Here is an 18,624-nt window from a genome sequence, read left to right as displayed (position 1 = left end):
CATCCTCCTGCAGGGGGAGTGAGCGAGCGGCTGGGTGGGGCCTAGTTGCCGTCTGGGGTTAAACCACGACATAAGCCTAGGTGGGACGCAGACCAACACTGAGTAACTGAGGCAAAAAAAGTGCATCCTCTAACACACAAACCTTATTGGGCACATACACTGCCAGGCAAAGCTAAGCAGCAGTACCTGTTCTCTGGTAACAAGATCTTCTCAGGCTTTGCCAGGGATTTCTGCTCCAGCACCTGATCACAATTGTGAATTTAAAGGGAAGTAGGGGAGTGCAGGAGGAAGGAACGAAGTGAAGTTAATCTGTCTGTACATGGCAGAAGTTCTAGCAGAAAGCTTCTGTCATCTCAGTTAAGAGCAGTGGAGAGCAGGTGAGCTTTACATCCCAAAAGAGTACGTACGTAAAGAACACGGCAGGACATACAGCGGTGCCAAGAGGACTGTCCTGGTCCTGTGATGGGCCGCACTGTCTTTGAATCAGCCTAAACCCACTGAGGAATTCCAGGGGGTGACATAGAAAGCAACCAGACTCCCTTCACTGGGTGTTAACTATTGTCAAAGTAGCGAAACGTTACTAAAATTACTGTTCCATTTTTAAAGTAGATGCACTTTAAAAATATTTTGGAGTCAGACTGAAAAACATTCAGCTTACTTCCTTGGAACTGGACTTGCTGTTAAGTTTCAACTATACCATGCTAGGGCACAACGCAGTGAGCGCTTCTGCATGCGAATAGTCCTATTGACTACAACTGGGGCTGTGAACGCTATGTGAAATAAAGTGTATTTGTAAACGTTTCAGGAGATTCAAAAATAGCTAAGAGACGAATTTTACTTGTAATACACTGAGCGCTCAGTCTTTGTTTTCTGCATCAACAAAATGAGTAAGTTCGCTTTCCTGCAATGATTTTCAGACTGGAACACTTTTGTTGCAAATGCTGATCAGGCTGTATAGTATCAGAGTCTTCCGCATGCATTGCTATTCCATTTCAAAAATATAAATTCGCTTGGTTCAAATTTGCAGCTTTTGGCTGTAATTCCATGAAACTTCCCAGAATGATCAGAAAGAATTTGGTCCTACCCTCCCTCCTGCTTCTAATTAAAATGCGTATTTTTCTTTGCAGCTGATCCAACTTTTATTTAAACTCCTTCAGAACCTGCACCTTTCTGCCTTTGAGCAATTACTTTATTCCAGCACTTGAAGGCATGGCAACAAAGGTCTAATTTGGATTTCTTGTCAGTGTCCTTTGTACCGATGACTAATTGCAGGAAGACCCTTTAGCTTCTAAGCAGCATCCTTACCTTCTCCACAATCACATAAACTTCTGTTAATGCTGTGCCCCAGCACATGTGCCTTCCTTCATGTCTCCCTCTGGTAAATTTTTTTCAGACTGCCATCTTTTGAGTCGTCATGCCCTTTAGCCGTGTGCTTCAACATCCATCAGAGGCTCCTCAATTTCCTTGAGCCACTGGCTAAACTGTCTTTCTTCTGCTCTGAGCTTACTCTGGCAACATTCAGATTGCTTCAGAAGTTTGGGTACAACACCCAGACGGCCACACAAAACTGCAGAATGGAAGACAGGTGTAATACGGAAATGTGGGCACACATCTGGACATGGAGGCACAGTACGCTTCAGGAACTCCCCCAGCGGAACCATGGGGAGAGCATAACATGCATCACGACTGAGGCAACACTCCCGACGAGATACACTCCAGTCTCTGCGGGCACAGGAGAGGCCCCCCCCATTCCCACAGGGCCGTCTCCATTCCGCCACAGGCCGCTCAGTCCCTGGTGGACAGCTGGAGCCCCTCCCCAAAGCCCCCCTCCCGACTCCTGCGGTGAACAGCACCGCTTTTCCCTCTGCTCTCTCCAGGGCAGGGCTCCAGCCCTGGCGGCCGCCGGACACCAGCCCAGGGAGCGGGCGAGGACCTCCCCACCGCGGCCGGCCTCGCTCCGCTGCAGTGCCCCGGCCCCGCCGCACCCCCCTGCGCATGCGCGGCAACGGCACCGCGTGGCGCAAGCGGCACCCGCGCGCCCTGCCCGCGCCACCGGAGGGGGAGGGGAGGAGAGGCCCACGCCGCTCCCCCAATGCGGGGCTGGCGGCCCCGCGCGCATGCGCAAAGAGCCGTGCCCCCCCCTCCTCCCCATCCTCCCCGCCCGCGGGGCTCGGTAGAAGTGTTTCCGGCGCGGCGGCTGTGACGTGCGCGGTCGGCGCCGGGCTGTCCGGCGGGCGGGCGGGCGGTGGGAGATGGCGGAGTATCTGGCCTCCATCTTCGGAACAGAGAAGGACAAGTGAGTGGCCCATCCCCTCTTCCCGCGCCGCTCCGCGCCGCTCCCGCGGCTTCGGTGCCCCGGCGGGGTGCTCGAGGGAGGCCGGAGGCTGGCGGCGGGTTCCGCGGGGCGCGGGGACGCGCAGCGCCCGCCCGGGCGGCCTGTACCGATCGTGGCGGTCAGCCCTTCCCCTCCCCCGCGGGGGGACCCGGCCCGTTTCTTCCGCTCCTGCCTCAGGGGCCTGCGGCACCCCCGCGACCGGGGCGCGCGCCCGGAGCTCCCCTCCCGCCACCGCCGCGCTCTGGAACGTGGCGGCGCGCGGCCGCGGAGGGAAGAGGAAGCGAAGCGGGCGCGCTCCCCTCCCCCTCTGCCCCCCCCCGCCTCCCCCAGGCCCGCGGCGCGGCGGCGGCCCTCCTCCCCTCCCCCCTCGCTGGAGCGCGCGTGCGCGCGCCGCCAGGGGCGGGGAGGGAGGGAGGGGGCGCGCGCGCGCCTCTCGCCGCGTGGGGCCTGCGCGTGCCCGCGCTGCCGGCCCCGCCCATGCGCTTCCCTCTCCCCTCCCGGGCCGGGCTGGGTCTGTTCTCCTCGGGGACCTCCTCCCCCCCTCTCCCCTCCCCGGCCGCCATGCGGGTGTGCCCGCGCCTCGTGGCGCGCTGCCGTCCCCCCTCCACCCCCCCACCCGGCGGTTGCGCTTTTCCGGCGGCGGGCGGGAGCGGTGGGTGCCGCTGGGTGCCGAGCTTCCCGCCGCCGCCCGCCAGAAAGGGCCTCCTCTTCCCCTTTTGTTCGCGTCTCTGCGCCTCGCGGCAGCCCGAGAGCTTCCGCTCCGCTGCAAGGACAGCGACCGGTTATTTCTCCCCCCTCCCCAGGGTGCGGAGGATTTCCCCGACTGCTGCATCCTGATCCTCAGGCTTCTGCCTGCAGCCTTCCACGCGTCGGGAACGTCTCTAGTTTCTCTGGTTGTTGGAAGCACACTTACAAAACCCTCCTAACGAAAATTTGGTCACCGTCGGCCTGACCAAACCAACGTGTTTTTCCACTCGTAAAAATGAAAGGGGGCATCGATGTGCTACTGGACTAAATTACTCTTGTCAGCCTCTGGCCGCGAGGCTTCTGTTTTCCTTCTACTCTCTAGCGCTACATGCCAGTTCCAATTCGCTCGTCTGTCAGAAAAGCGGTATCGGCGGCCTCTCTTGAGCTCTGTTACTGTAGCATCCTTTCTGATATAACGCATTACAGTTGAACAGTATTAGTATATGCCAGTACAGCAGGCATGAAATTCCTGTACTGATCTTATTTTCTATTCGAAAAGCAAGCAGAACTCTCCAGAAGGTGTTGAAGTTGGAGGTACTATTGGAAATTTTATAGTTAGATTTTTTTTTTTGTTTCAGGATAGAGTTCAGAAAAGACAGTAAGTATATTGTAATGCTAAATATATATTTTCAATAACGTAATGAAGAGTAAGCATGTTACAATTTTACAGTAGAATGTTTTGCTAGAGATCAGATATGCTTTAGTACTTTAATATTTCTCCCTTTCATGAGTTGATGTTGGTTACACAGGATTGTGGAAAGAATTGGTGTTAACTGTGAGCATGGGAATAATAATCTTTCTTCCAGGAGAATTCTTATATTTCACTTACACATATATAGCCCATAATAGTTTTATTGCCCTTCAGAATTTTGCATTCAGTTTTCCCAGTCAAGGTAACTAAACTCCTTATGGTTTTCTTTCATCATTCCATGTGAATTACACTTATATGTGAGAGTTTTACTGGCATTCCTAAACCAGCATAGTTTTGAAGGTGTCATTAGATGGTAGTTAACTCAAGAAAAGCTTGTGGTTTAAAAAAAAAATTTCAAATTATTAACTACATTCATGGAAATGGCTTAATTAAATTAATTTACTTTGCTTGTGTGTATTCTCTCTGTAACATTATTTTTCTCTTACGTGAATTATTGGCAGCAGTCTGAGTTACCCTTAGAGTATAACTTTAAACAGGTGGTTTATAAAACATTAGGTAGGTGCAACTGTATCAACTTTAAAGCAGGTTTTATTGCCTAGACTAGGGGGTTGCATGAACTAGGACACAACCATATAGCTCATAGTGTAACTTTTCAGGCTGTTTTTCACATTATTTCCCATCCCATCACCCAGTGAAACCGATATAAAGAAGGAATGGAGAACCAAAAGGGTAAAACAGCAGTGATCGCTTCTGTCTGAGGTGGTGTCATGAATGCACTTTGGGTTTGAGTAGCGGGTGAAATTGATTAGGTGACTCGCTGTAAACTAGGAGTAAAGAGGAGTGAATATGAACAGGTTTGCTGTAATGCTTTCCTATACTGTTGTGATTTTTTTTTTTTTTTCCTATGTTACTTCTCCACATCAAGATAAAGGCATTTAGGGCATATGTTTTATAGGAATTGCATATTAATGTCTTTCTATTCCAATATGTAACTACTTTGGTTTTTTTACTTGCAGAGTCAACTGTTCATTTTATTTCAAAATCGGAGCTTGTCGTCATGGAGACAGATGTTCACGGTTGCACAACAAACCAACATTTAGCCAGGTTTGTTTTCCTTTTGTTTTCTCTTTCTTGTGGAAGTATATTCTTGCTTCTTTAAAACGTAGATTCTCAGATACAAGTGAATAATTACTGAGCTCCAGATTAACTAGTTCACTTCTGGCCCCAGTTTATATGGGTTTTTGCTTTTTTGGGGGTATTCCATTTACTTCTCCCAGCATTTCTAATTATCTCCTGTCACCCTTAATGGCTGCAGGAAGCGATGCTGTTGTAAGCTTGCCTGTAGTAGAGACCAACCAGTGCTAACTTTCAGGTGAGTGTGCCTTCTCAGTGGTGTTTAGGCACTTAAACCATCCCAGGTTTTTTTAGTCACAAACAATGGCAGCATGTTCTGCCTATCTCAAAGATGTGAACTTAAGTCCTTTATGCGTATAATAGAAGAAAACTAATTAATAAATAAAAGCGACTCTTCGGTCGTTATATTTGCTCTCTGACCCAGGCTCTTAAGTTTCGAGAGCAACTTACATACTTGCTTTGAATGTGAAAGAATTGTTTCTTGAAAACAGCTTGCCTGGTCGCTGAGGGTGTATATGTCAGTTGACTTTACAGATTATTTAATCTTTGGCTATGTGAATATTGTTAGAGACATGGTATGTGACTGCATGTCTACCAAAAATGAAAAAAGGTGCAGTGGGTTGTAGGGGTTTTATTATTATGAGCTCTGTAGTTTTCAGAAATTACATTCCTGGAGAACTGTATGCTTTGCCTTTTTCTATCACTGCTGATTGTCAAGGTATACAGGTAAATAGATTTCTTTGGGAGTATTGTACATGATAAGTACTGCCTACGGAAGCTGTTGCATTATCAGCAGTTACCTACAAAGGTAAAGTTTACATAGCGGTGGAGTCCTCTGCGAGTTCATTTTAGCTGACTTGGAGCAGGATTGATTAGAATGGTGGACTCCCCAAATGGTTGGTTTGGGGAGAATTAGGGGAGCAAGTACTATCCACGTGACTTGAGTTCAAAGCGATGGTGCTCATGAAGTTAAACTTTGCGAGCGCGTGAGTGGGCAGGGTAGTTTAGGGGGGGGCTGTCTAGGTCACTGGTCCATAGGAACCACTCCTGGTACTTCATCTACAAAAACAGTTTTCCACTTCTAGGCATCTAATAATTTTTAATGTAAATAATGTATTTCAAAAATAATATTGTCCATTTTCAAAACTGTTCCATGTTGCTGGCCTACATGGAGAGCGTGCTGCAATGTGATTGGTTATTTAGAGACCTGAATTTAGATCATTGGCTACTAGAAAACATTTCTAAATTAGACAACTTCCACGGTAGCTGTCTTTAAGTTAAAAACAAACAAACAAACCCACAAAAAACCAAACTACATCTTTTTTTACAAAAAAACCCTCGTGTGCAACAATGGTTTCCTCTGGCAGCGCAGTCTTTAGCTTTGCTTTATAAACTGCACTTAGCAATGCCAGCTGAAGTGGTTCAGCAGGGCGTGTCAGATTCATCCAGTGATGTCTTGGACGGCTACAGCATCGCACCTGGCAGACGTGCTGTATTGTAACATCTCAGACGTACCTGGCAAATGTGTAGGGTTCACTACAGAAATCTTTATTTGTATGCAGATTGATAATCAGCTGTGATAGAAAATAGAAGAACAGATGTCTTACTAATGGGAAGTTACCGGCACAGTATTTTTATCTTCTGTTGCTATTGCTGGTGCAGCTACTTTATAGAAGAGCTGTGTTAGTAAAGGTCGTGCAATCCAGGGTGATCAAATTACCACCAATCAGCAGAAACACTGTAACTATATGCATGTTTCTGGCTCTTTCCAACTGTAGGCTAAAACATAGTTACTTTAAACCTGGGCCATGGTAGCACAAAGTTTTGGTTGGTATGACCATACCCTTGTTATAAAACAAGTGTGTGATTTTTATTTTTTAAATGTGATGTTACAGATTTTTTTTACATGTTAAGTGGGCAGCATATGTAGGTATGACATTGCTGGTCCTGTGACTTCTTTAAGCTCTGAATTCTTACTGTGACTAATAATAATGTGTAAGCTAAAATAATATTTGGGGATTGCGATTCATACTAACTAACATTGAGCTTGTATTTTAAGTAATCAAATTTCAATTTTTGAGCTGCTTACAGTGATATGGACGTTTGGATTTTTTTTTGTAATATTAGTTTACTAACTTAAACATGGTTTGTTTTTTCAGACAACTTGATTTTAAGAAGAACGGTACAAATGTAAGGTTTCAAGTCTGCCTGGGCTAATTCTTCAAGTAAAAAGCAGAAGGGCTAAAAGGATATTGTCCTTATTTGAAGGATCGGAAACATGTGAACCTATGACGCTATTATATTATTTAAACAGAAATTCCACCAAGAAATTCCTGATGCACAAAATGAGACGTAGCTCTTGCCTAAAAACCTTACTGTCTGGTTTAACATTTTAGTCTCTGTGGCATTATGTATTATATGCTGTGCACATAACACTATTTTTTTTTCCCCTAGACTTACAATAATGAATCTGGTCTCGAAAGCTAGGCATCTCCGTAACATCATGTAGTTCGATGTTTTAGGTTACTGTGCCTCACAACTCCCCTATTGAGGATAGCTGTTGAGACAATGCAGCTCTTTCTTGGTGGTTAATTAAAACTGTTTTCATAATATGATGGTCTGGATGCAATTTTGGAAGATACTCTGCAAATACAAAAGGAAGTCTTAAGAATAAAATATTATTTTTAGCTGTTTGCAAACAAGTTGTCTCTTTGCAATTGTCTATTATATGCACAGCAGCCAGTAGAATTCCCCTTTTTATTTTTTTTCCCCGCAGACCATCTTGATTCAAAACATCTATCGTAACCCCCAAAACAGTGCACAGACGGCTGACGGCTCACACTGTAAGTCCCACAGTTGGAGAAATTTTTTTAAAGAATGGTGTTAAAGAGCCCACTCCTAATTATGAGAAAATAATGTTGGCTTCTGAGCTGCTGACATAAAGCTGTTGCAAACAGGACAAGTGACGGAACTCTTCTTGCGCATAGATCAAGAACTTGTCAAATGTGTGCAATTCAGAATGCAGAATTGACTGCATAAATTGGACTTGATGCAGATTCTCTTTTGCACTGCAAAGTGAATCTTGATTGCTTAGTAACGCTGCATTCTTTTTAAAGGGTTAAACTGCAGACATTTCTCAAATTCTTGATTTAACAAAAAAAAAAAAAATAGGTATATATGTGATGTACGGTAAGTTTCCCAAAACTGTGGGTTTTCTTTCATCTTAACTTTTTTAGGAAAATGGAGATTTCATGTTATGCTGTAATTATTGTATTACTTTCTTTCCTGGGGTTTTGCTACTAAGAAACCATTCAGTAAAACCAAAGCCAAACAAATTATCATGCTTGTAATTTGAATACTGTGTTTGGATGCCATCTATTACATATGTGCTTGAAACCATGCAAAACCCCTCTATAGTAATATTGGTGAATAAAATTTAAAAAAAAATACAATAATGGAGTATCATGAGATCTCTATTACTTTACAGTGTTAGGTTGATTCAGAAAGGTCACCAGCTAAGTGAAAGTTCTCCTTCTTGGGAGAGAATAACCACCTCTCTTTCAGCACAGACTCGGCTAAAGCGACCCTAAAGGAAACCGGTTTCTTGTTAAAATTATTTTCCATAATATAAAGTTGTTGCGTTTTGTATTTCAGACCATTGCCCTCTTGAACATTTACCGTAACCCTCAAAACTCTTCCCAGTCTGCTGACGGTTTGCGCTGTAAGTTCATACAAGTTCCTTCACTGGTTCCCTGGGCTTGATTGTCAGAGCTCAGTGTCGACTTAAGCTGGTCTACCATTTTAGTTTAACAGATCAAACTGACCACGTTTCATTAAATGTGTCCAAAACAAACACACAAAAAAAAAAAAAACTTTTTTGCCCCACTTACCTTCCTCCCTACTCCCAAAACTGTGAGGGGAATCTGAATACCATCTATCAAATCAAAAAGGGTTGAAATTGTACCTCCCCTGTAAAGCAGTCTTGGTTGCACTGCTTGCTTCACTCCACCTTTCTCCCTGCCAGTTGCCTGCATCCTAGGAATGCTTTTCTGTATGTTTTGTGCTATCTATTAGGTTCCACTGGCTAAAAGAGCAGGACAATGACACGTTGACTTCATCCAGAACAAATTTCCTGCTCTGTAAATGTTAAAGAGAACTTGAATTTGAAACTTTTCAGACTGCATGCAGAAATTTGTCCTAGGTTAATGCAGCTTCCATTTAGAGTCTACTTTGGAAGAATACACTTTGACTGACAACACTTCCCTTCTGGCAGCTGTCCTTTTTGGATAGGTGCATGCTTAAAATTCCTTCCACGCTTTGAAAATTCAAATTCCAAAACCAAGTTGCATATTTACTTAGGAAAATATTTCTTTAACAGTACTTTTGAGGAGGGGAAGGCATTTGGGTATGGTCATGAACTAATTTAATGACTCCTCATGAGGTAGGAATGGGCATAAGAAAACACACCTACTATGAGACTGGCAGAAGTTAAATGACCAGGATTGTTGATCGGCGATTACTGATATATCATTGTGATTGAAACGTCAATATTAGAATAAGATTTAAAAAAAAAAAAAAAGTTTTAGGACCAAAAAGGATCGGTGTTATTTTCTAACTAATATTTCTTGGTGAAGTGAATATTGACTGTGTGGTAATAAAGCTTTGTTTGGCTATTCCTTTTTTTGACTGTTGGATTATAGACTAGTTCAGATTAGTTACCAGCATTTGATTAGACATGCTTTGTGAAATCAGCCACTAACTTAAAAGTCAACACTGTCTCTTCTGCTTCTAAAAGTAATAATGGCCCAATTAAGTAATTTGATTTTTTTGTCATGCGATCAAGCTAGATACGTAATGAGCTATGTAAGTTTGTCTAGATGCTTAAACAGTTCTATTGGTTTGTAGGCTTTCTTGTTGCAGATGCTTAGTAGTTAATGCTGTTTCAGTAAACCAAAAAATTTACAGTTGGGTATTTCCACTCTGTCCCTAAATTCTCAATGCGCTGGTAACTAATTTGCACAGAGTTACAGCAGTTTGGTCTGTGGAGCTGTTTAGATTGTACAGCTGCAAGAGTTTTGAACAGATTCTCTAGCGTTCTAAATGCTGGTATCCAACTTTAGTTTGTCTTGACAAGCGGGTAGCTATTGAACAGAGCCTAACTGTACCTTCTGTGGTAGAGCTGGAGCTCTGGTATCAGTAGGTTTGCTGAAACTCCTGGCTCCCTGTTTTTTTCGATATTTGTCCCTACTTAAGTACTGCATGTATTTTAAATGGATAACTTGGGTAGCTATTTAATGCTTTTGTTGTTGTTGCTTAACTGTCTTCCTTTCTATTGCCGTCGTAGAGGATTAACCTTAGTTTTGAACAGCAATAGTTTTCCTGAGTATTTTAATTAGTAATTGGGCTTCTCAAGGTTCAGATACCGGTAGCCCTGGAATATGAATGTTTGTAAAGCCTGTGCATATGTATGCTTCCCACTTTAGAAGGACATTCAAGTAGTCATTAACTAACTGTTGCTTATGATCTCCTAATTTGACAATGGAATCTCCTCATAAGTTTTTAGCACTTGTCCATCTGGTGAAAAGTAGTTATTCCAGTGTGGCTCATAGAGCCCCTGTCTGATATCTTTTTAAAAAAAAAAAAAAATCCTTAGGTATTAGTAAGCTGTTATCAGTGGTGTTGGCAGAACCTTGGGAATATAGTTAAGTATTAAACTGTCTAGAAATACTGGTTTAATGTTTGATATTCCTCAACTTGCTATATAACCGTGGGGAAGAAGAAAGTTCTTAAAAGCAAACATGTTTCAAATGCAGAAACATTGCTAGCCTAAACTATATAACAAATGGCCCCTAGCCTTCTCCAGGAGATGAGCTGGGTGGAAGAAAAGTAATTACAGTTCCAGAGAGTGTGGCTGGTTAATATTAGAGCCTTTGAATAAAAATGTGAAGTTCATCCAAATGGTAACATTAGCCAAAAATGACTGACCCCAAAGCATCTCTTTTTTTCATAGCAGCCTGAAGTGAATAAACTCAGCTTTGTTGGCTCAGCTTCTTGTCTTTCACATTCTGTGAACTAAAACAGTAGTGTTTGTAATCTAAAGGCTAGAATATTTTTCTAGCATAAAATGCAGGGTTCACTTTAAAACTGCTCCGCTTGATCTTAATAAACCACTTAACTGCTGAAGAGCTAATACATTAGGCTTTAATGTATACAGCTTAATGTAGTTTAAAATGCTGTAAACTGGAAGAAAAAAATGAAATTTTATTTTTATATTCTTAATGCTTTGAAAAATCAGCCAAACTTACGTTGTTTTTTTATAGCAGCAGGCAAGCAGCGCTCATTTGTAAAGTCCAGCTTGGAGCATGAAAATAATCTAACCTGAATATATGGCTGGCTTGTCTTGCACTAAAAGGTGTTCTGCAGGACTACAGAAAAATTAAGTGATATTCAAAATTAAACTAGCACGTTGCTCTATTGCAAAGCATTATGGTACGCTTCTTTGAGGGCACTGAGAAAAGTGTGTCATTTCAATAACTATTTTGAGCAAATTAAAAAAAAAATCCCGGGCTACGTTACATTGTGAACTCTGAAATTCTAGTGTATATGCTGGAGAGGTGGACATGTTAAAATGAAATTCTGCCTTTAGGAAGAGGAACACTAAATTGTAATCACGCTTTAAAATATGCAAATGTAACAAAGCACTTGCCTTCTGTTTAGGTAAAATTGTTGGTAGATAGAGGGTGGGACTGTACATTAAATTTAAGTGATATTTCCAAGTAATTCCTTTCCCCCTTCCTTTAAATTTGTGGCATACAAGTTTGGCTCTGATTAAAACTTGTTCTGATTTGATCATGTCAATGTAATGTTTTGACATATACTTTGGGGACTCAAAGCTCTTCACGCATACTTATTTTTAATATTCCTATTAGTTAGCTCCATGCTATATGGTGTCTTTTATGCTCCAGGCGGCCTCTCTAGATTGTGTTGTAGTATGATCAAAATGTCGTCTTCCTTATTTATATGCTCTAATCGATATGACTCTTGATTTTTACAGGTGCTGTGAGCGATGTTGAGATGCAGGAACATTATGATGAATTCTTTGAGGTATGTAAAAGATGTAAAAATGCATTAAAGCGTTTGTGGATTTGTTGTCACAAATAAGTTAAATGGATTCAATGTATAGCACAATTAGATGAATTCAGAGAAAAGCGCTTGTTTCCTCAGGTGTTCATATAAAACTTACAACTTTCAGTGCTAAATATTTCCTGGTATAACCTTTGGTTAGTTTGGCTTTAACTTTATAATAGACTGTTTAAAAATCAGCAACTTAAGCGAAGTAGCATTTTGATTCCATAATCCCCTTCTTTCCTCTAAATTTAAACTATACTTATTTGTATAGAAGCAAATTAAGTAAAACTATAGCATCAAGCCTTATATGTAGTGTTTTCAGTGCATCTTATGTAATTTCTGTAAATACTGTATGCATATTGTTTTCTGTAGCTTTTTATTGTATCCTGTTAGTGCTGTACTTACAGATGGACACAGTACAGGCCAAGCAAGTACTAACTTTAAAATCAGAAACGTAAAAAAAGGTTTTTTTTGTTTTGCTTTTTTTAAGGAAGGCCTTCTTTTGTACTTAGTAACAGCTAAATGCAGTACTTCTGTACTTACAAAAAACATGCTGCAAATTTTTAATTGGTTGCTTTGTGTTTAGGAGGTCTTCACAGAAATGGAAGAAAAATATGGTGAAGTTGAGGAGATGAACGTTTGTGATAACCTTGGAGATCATCTAGTTGGAAATGTATACGTAAAGGTAGGATAAAGAGAGACATGTTTATATAATCAGTAGAGGTGGTATTTATTGATTTATAATTTTAAAAGCTACTGTATGGCTGTAGATTTTGTGAGAGCATATCTTCAGGATATAAGCTCCTCTCCAACTTTACAATATAAAGTAGAAAGAGTGAAAATGTGAATGGAATCTGAAAGAAATGTTAAGAAATGATGAGAGGCTTTCTTGATAGTCAAAGTCTGTGTCATTTTCATAAAGATTAACACTTGTTTTCTTTACATTGTATAAACACAGTCACCACTGCTGGACTGTTTAGTTTGCCAGGATTAATTTGGGGTCTGTCTTCCCATCACACCGCCTTTTAAGCACTTCAATATGAGCAGAGGTTTATTCGCAACAGGTGTGTTTATTTTCAACAGGTGCATTTATTTTCTAACTTCCCAGTTAAACAAAACATCTTGTAATCAGGTTACATTTGGCAGTCGCTGGGTGGTTTAAGGTGCAAACTGGAGCACTTATGTTTAGTTCTTAAAAGTCATTGGTATCTCTTGAATAACGAGTACAAAGTTGTCACCTGCGGAAGTCTTATTGTGTGTATGCAGTCTTGGGGAGGTGTGAGAGAGTTTGTTTTAATATTTTTACTGTACATTCCCTTAACTGGAAGATATTTTCACGCCCAAAATTCTCAGCTGTGTATGTCATAATCGGAAATAAAAGTTGTTTTTAAAAATTTGCAAGTGGTTAGCTGTGAAAAGGAATTTCAAATTAAGTTTTACATTCATCATAAAACAGGATCAGATTTTTGTAAATTCTAATTTAAATGAATGAGAGCTTCAGTTCTCATGCAGATTTCTCTTAAATGTTTGAAAAAAATCCATTACACTTGGAGCATTGGTGTTCTAGAAAGTACTCTTAAGCATTCTCTGTGTTGAAAGTTGTACTAAGAAAAACACAGCATCTTCTATCGTATCTTTTAATACAAGCCACAAAACTTGAAAGAACATAAATAAGAGAAAATATCCATGTTTTGATTAGCTCTGAGTCCTGATTAATGAAAAGCTAGTGTCTCTACCCTTGATTTGATGGACTGTCCCAGGAACTCTGAAGTAGCTTCTACTTTGATTACTAGTCTAAGCCTCAGATATCGCACAATGGATTTGATAGGAATCTTTGATCTATTTCTGTTGCTTCTCTATAACATGAGAAAATGTTAATTTTCTTTTAGTTTCGCCGTGAAGAAGATGCGGAAAAGGCTGTGATAGACCTGAACAATCGCTGGTTTAATGGACAGCCCATTCATGCTGAGCTTTCACCTGTGACTGACTTCAGAGAGGCCTGTTGCCGTCAATATGAAATGGGGTAAAAAGTGACTTCCTGTCTGCCTGTGGCAGTCTCTTCGAAATGCTTGCACAGACAGGGTGGTTGCTTGGGTGTGGCTTTTATGCGTAGCTTAGCGTAGCGAGAAAACCACTTCAGGTAATGTTAATATGGAGGACCTGCAGTCAACCTCTTGACTTCTGCCATCTTTTTAGGATTTTGATCTAGGAGTGAGTCAGTGTCAGTAAACGGTGCTCGCGATTTACTGGTTTTATTGTTAGAGGTGATTAAGTCTTCGATGGCTAGAGGTCCACTAGGGCTTAGGGCAAACAGATACAGTGTAGAGCTGGGACTTTCAACTGTCTCTTGAATTCTGTTTCAGAGAGTGTACACGAGGAGGTTTCTGCAACTTTATGCATTTGAAGCCCATTTCTCGAGAGTTAAGACGCGAGTTGTATGGGCGTCGTCGTAAAAAGTAAGTTTGCTTTAAACACGATTAAAACAGGTAAATTAAGGATCGATTGCTGAAAATTCTGAAGGCAAACCTTTAAACTTAAGACCTCTCTTGTTTTTTCTAATGCAGTTCTGACACATGCCAATGAAGGGGCAACAAGTAAAGCTAGAAAATGGCCAGTTTAGAACAAAGGAATAGGTCTTTCTTTAAAAAAAAAAAAGTTGTGGTGCTGCTTGCTCTGCAGTGCTGTGGATGCTGAGGGTTGATGTGGCTTTAAGAGAAGGCAGGGTTCAAGGAGAAGAATATTCACTGAGTTACTAAGTACATAGGACCTACCTGTGGTTCAGATCTCTAAACTGCAAACTGTTACAGGCGGACATTATTTGGGAGAAGTATTGCTTTATGCCTCTTCTCTGTTGTATTGCCTTCTAAATGTATTTGCTTGTGGCCTCTGTTAGAAGCAGGCTATACTTGGCTAATGGGCACTTTGGCAGGATCAGATTGGCCACTTTCACCATTATGCACAATCAAGCAGGTCTATAGATCATATTCAATACCCAACCTTATTTGGTTTTAACAGTTAATGGCTAACTTTCCTAGCCTGTATTCATTCCGTAGTGTTAGTAACAGGCGATCACTGTATTAAGCTCACTTTTTATTAATACTAGCCTCACAGTGTGACCCTTCTTGATAGGAATTTTCAGTAGGGCAAAGGAATAGTAATTTTGCTTAATGCAAAAAAAGATTGTGATAAATACATTTTATTATATATTTATATTAAATTATTTATTTATTAAGGTACCTTGTAGAAAGGCTTATACCACTGCTGTTACTATGGTACCTGTCTTGTGGATGGTTCACTTTGAGCTGGATTCAATCTGCTTGCTTTTAGGACCTTGCTATTTAGGATAGGCATGTAAAATTATTGAGCTTCTCTTTATGTAGAGCACAATTTTGTAGGTTTCTTTCAATCACGGAAGGAGCCTGGGATTGTGAACATGTTTTTCCTATAAATGTCTCTAATTGGCAGTGTCTTAGAATTTGTGAGGATGAATTTAACTTTGGAAAATGCAGATTGTGTTGCTTAGACACATGTATTTGTGCCTAAATACTTTCATAAAATAGCCCAATTAATATTAATTTAAACTGAAATGTAAGCTTTTGAGATGTTAGAATGACTTACGAAAAAGACAAAGTATGCTCTTGTATTAGCCTTTTGGTCACTTCTGTGAATCTGAATCTGGATCTCTTGGACTTAGTAAGGCTAACTAAAAGGTATCACCTTTTATTGCAAGAAAGATCAGACTTACCTGTTTGGCTTCGGAATATGATTGTTTTGCCCATAGCCCAATTTCAGTCTGTGGCAAAACAAATAAAATACTGAATCCTCCATCCAGTTTTGTCTTTATTGGCCCTGTTTAAATTCTTTGTGCAGCTAAAGCTGTCACAGGTTAGCAGTAAGGCTTGATATAAAAAAAAAAAACAGTTCTTGTGTTAGTGGGGTTTCACAGGTAGATTGTAGACCTGGAAGTAGTTCTACACAGAATGAAATACATCAAAGTTTTTTGAGTAGAAAAAAGGAGGGCAAACCACAACTTTTGAATAATAGGTTAATTTAGTAATTCTGGACAGCTCAATGGTATGCAAGAGTTATGTATGTGTCTCTCATAGTAAAATTTGTCACCACCTACACTCCCACCCCAAAACATCTTGCCATGGAACAATATTCTGCAAACTTAAGACTTGTAGCATTCGTTTCCCGGAGCTTTTTAGTTCTGCTGTAATTTCTATACCTATTTAAAACTGTACTGTTTACCTATTTTATAAAATTGACTTTTCTAAAATGCTTAAAAACATTCAAACCACTCTTTTTCCTTCACAAATGCCATATAAGCTATAAATCCATAGTAGCTGTGTTGGCAGTACATTCTGGGTGGTTTTAGCTTTCTTCCTGAATTTAAGTCATTGACCTCAGAGGCAGGGAAGATTATTTGCAAATGCTAATAGCTTCTGGAAGTGGTGGGGGGAGAAGGAAAAAAAGAAAAGAAAAAAAAAAAGAGAACTGAGTTGTAATTGCTAATTAATGCAGTTGATTTAATAGGAGTGGACTTACAAACAGCTGTAGGCTTTTGCTGTGTGTTGTTAAGAGCTATTCATAACTGCAAAAGCAGGTGTCCCCTTCTTTTGCTTCTTTAATTAACAGCTGTGTAAGTGCATTTGGTTCCTCTGTGTGCCTTTCCTTAAGTTTTCCACACGCATTATAATGGATGACTGGCAGTGAACAGTTGAGTCTTTTAACAGTGTGTGTTGACTCCTCGGTATTAATTTTGTTCAGTTTGTAAATTCATGGTTTTGCAGCCTGAGTGCCAATTTACCAATCCTTCTAATGCCACGTTGTCTTTCTTCTCCCTCATTACTTACATCCTTTAAGTGTTCTACTGTGTGGTACTGCAAGTAAATTGCTGAATGTGATGAAACAATAAAATGTTCAAACTTTCTTTGAAGGCATAGATCCAGGTCGAGGTCCCGTGAACGTCGGTCTAGATCCAGAGATCGTGGTCGTGGAGGTGGTGGTGGAGGAGGAGGAGGACGTGAGCGCGATAGGAGGCGGTCAAGAGATCGTGAAAGATCTGGTCGATTCTGAGCCATGCCATTTTTACTGTATGTCTGCTAGAAAGTGTTGTAGTTTGACCAAACAAGTTCATAATGAGATTTTTTTTAAAGATGGGCTTCTGAATAAAAAATTTGTAGTGATACAGTATTCTTTGTGTAACTTGTTTCTTGTGGGGGGGAGTCTTTTTAACTGTCATTCCTCTATCTTGACAAATACCTGGATTAACTATGCCTGAGGGAAAGGTGGTAAATGTATTGGAGGAGCGCCAGTTTTGGTTTTGTTTTTTTTTATTCGGGTATAATTTGAACTGTTGATGAAAATGTGTGTGTATATAATATAAAATATTATATACATAGTAAAAATAATATACTGCTTAAGAAACAGTTACTCACATAAGTTTCCCTTTTCTGCTATGCTGTCTGCTTATTTAGGTTAGTTTAGGCACATTTAAAAGGAAGGCTGTGCAAAATGCATTTATTTACCAAGTAGAAACGCTTAGTTACAAAAATGTATGTTTGTTTGTTACCAGAAGTCTGTGCTCTGTCTATCAATGTGACTGTGGCATTTACAATAAATCCAATTTCTTGGTGTAAAATCTAAAGCCTATTTTCTAAGCACTCTGGAGTAGTTGAGTTGCTACTCCTGGCTATGCCAGAGTTCATAGTTCAATTTTTTTTATGATTCTTCACTAAATTCCTTGTCTTTGGCTGGAAAGAAAGTTGCCTAGTGCAGTGTGGGGAAAAAAAAGTAATATTTTTATTGCAATGATTTGTAATAGGTAGGCAGGTGAGGTTTTAAAAAAAACTCATGCTCCATACAACATGATACATAGGATCTATTGAAGGAAATGTAAGGTCCTAAATACAAGGTCCAAATTTCTTAACAGACTGTTTTTTTTTCACTCTGTGTTCTCTTAGCTGTCATTTAATGAAAAGCATTTCGTTAGCGTTCAAGGTCATAGGAAACTAACTGGATGCTAGTGGAAAATAATTTTTTTTCCCACCTTTACTTGTTTTCTGATAGTCTGAAGTGCGATAAAAGCTAATGGACAGATGGCAGTTTCTTCACAAACAAGACATCTTTTTTCTTCTGTCTGAGTTTTAATTGAATTGCACAATAGCTGTATATCGTAGGTTGTATATCTCTTAAGGAGTTAACGCTCTAATTGAAATGTTGCTGGAACATCTTGAAAGGCAATTTGTACAGTGGCTGACTTGCAGTTTAACTTCATTCCTGTCTGCTTTTATTCAATGTGTAACATAGTAAGAAATTTTGGTCAGTGGTCATATATCTGCAAGATAAAACTTTATGTACATGAAGCTACGTAATACAATATAGCTTTCCAATGGGGGAGAGAATTTACTAGTGCTCTTTTAGCTCTGAGTCAGATAACTTGCTAAATCATAAATTTGCTCCTTGATTATTTAAAAAAAAAAAAAAAATAGAAAGGATGTGGAAGCATTATATAGCCAGATTATCAAACCAGCTTCTCTGCCTCCAAAATAAGTATAAAACCATTTGGCTCACTGGAACTTGGAGTTGCCAAACAAAATAATACTGAAAAATGAGCTCTTCTAAA

The 18,624-nt window shown here is 40.6% G+C and overlaps 1 protein-coding gene across 7 annotated transcripts; it reads left to right on the top strand.

Annotated features, from left to right (window-relative positions):
• Nucleotides 1-1,980: 1,980 nt before the first annotated feature.
• On the top strand, nt 1,981-17,192 carry U2AF1 (U2 small nuclear RNA auxiliary factor 1). Of its 7 annotated transcripts, XM_075173488.1 has the most exons (10): nt 1,981-2,296; nt 4,751-4,838; nt 5,050-5,106; nt 7,028-7,058; nt 7,645-7,711; nt 11,923-11,972; nt 12,583-12,681; nt 13,886-14,019; nt 14,360-14,452; nt 16,937-17,192. In XM_075173488.1, the coding sequence occupies exons 1-10, from the start codon at nt 1,996-1,998 to the stop codon at nt 17,073-17,075; spliced, it is 1,059 nt and encodes a 352-aa protein (XP_075029589.1). In that variant the 5' UTR covers nt 1,981-1,995; the 3' UTR covers nt 17,076-17,192. The 7 variants fall into 7 exon arrangements, with proteins under 7 accessions (XP_075029589.1, XP_075029551.1, XP_075029544.1 ...); XM_075173458.1 differs by lacking the exons at nt 5,050-5,106; nt 7,028-7,058 and adding an exon at nt 8,523-8,589 and having other exon boundaries at nt 2,205-2,296; XM_075173450.1 differs by lacking the exons at nt 5,050-5,106; nt 7,028-7,058 and having other exon boundaries at nt 2,052-2,296.
• The last annotated feature ends 1,432 nt before the right edge of the window (nt 17,193-18,624 follow it).

This window comes from Calonectris borealis, chromosome 1 (assembly GCF_964195595.1).
Source record: "Calonectris borealis chromosome 1, bCalBor7.hap1.2, whole genome shotgun sequence".
Lineage (NCBI taxonomy): Eukaryota > Metazoa > Chordata > Aves > Procellariiformes > Procellariidae > Calonectris > Calonectris borealis.
The sequence above is the reverse complement of the archived record's forward strand: the minus strand, read 5'-3'. Positions and strand labels throughout refer to the sequence as shown.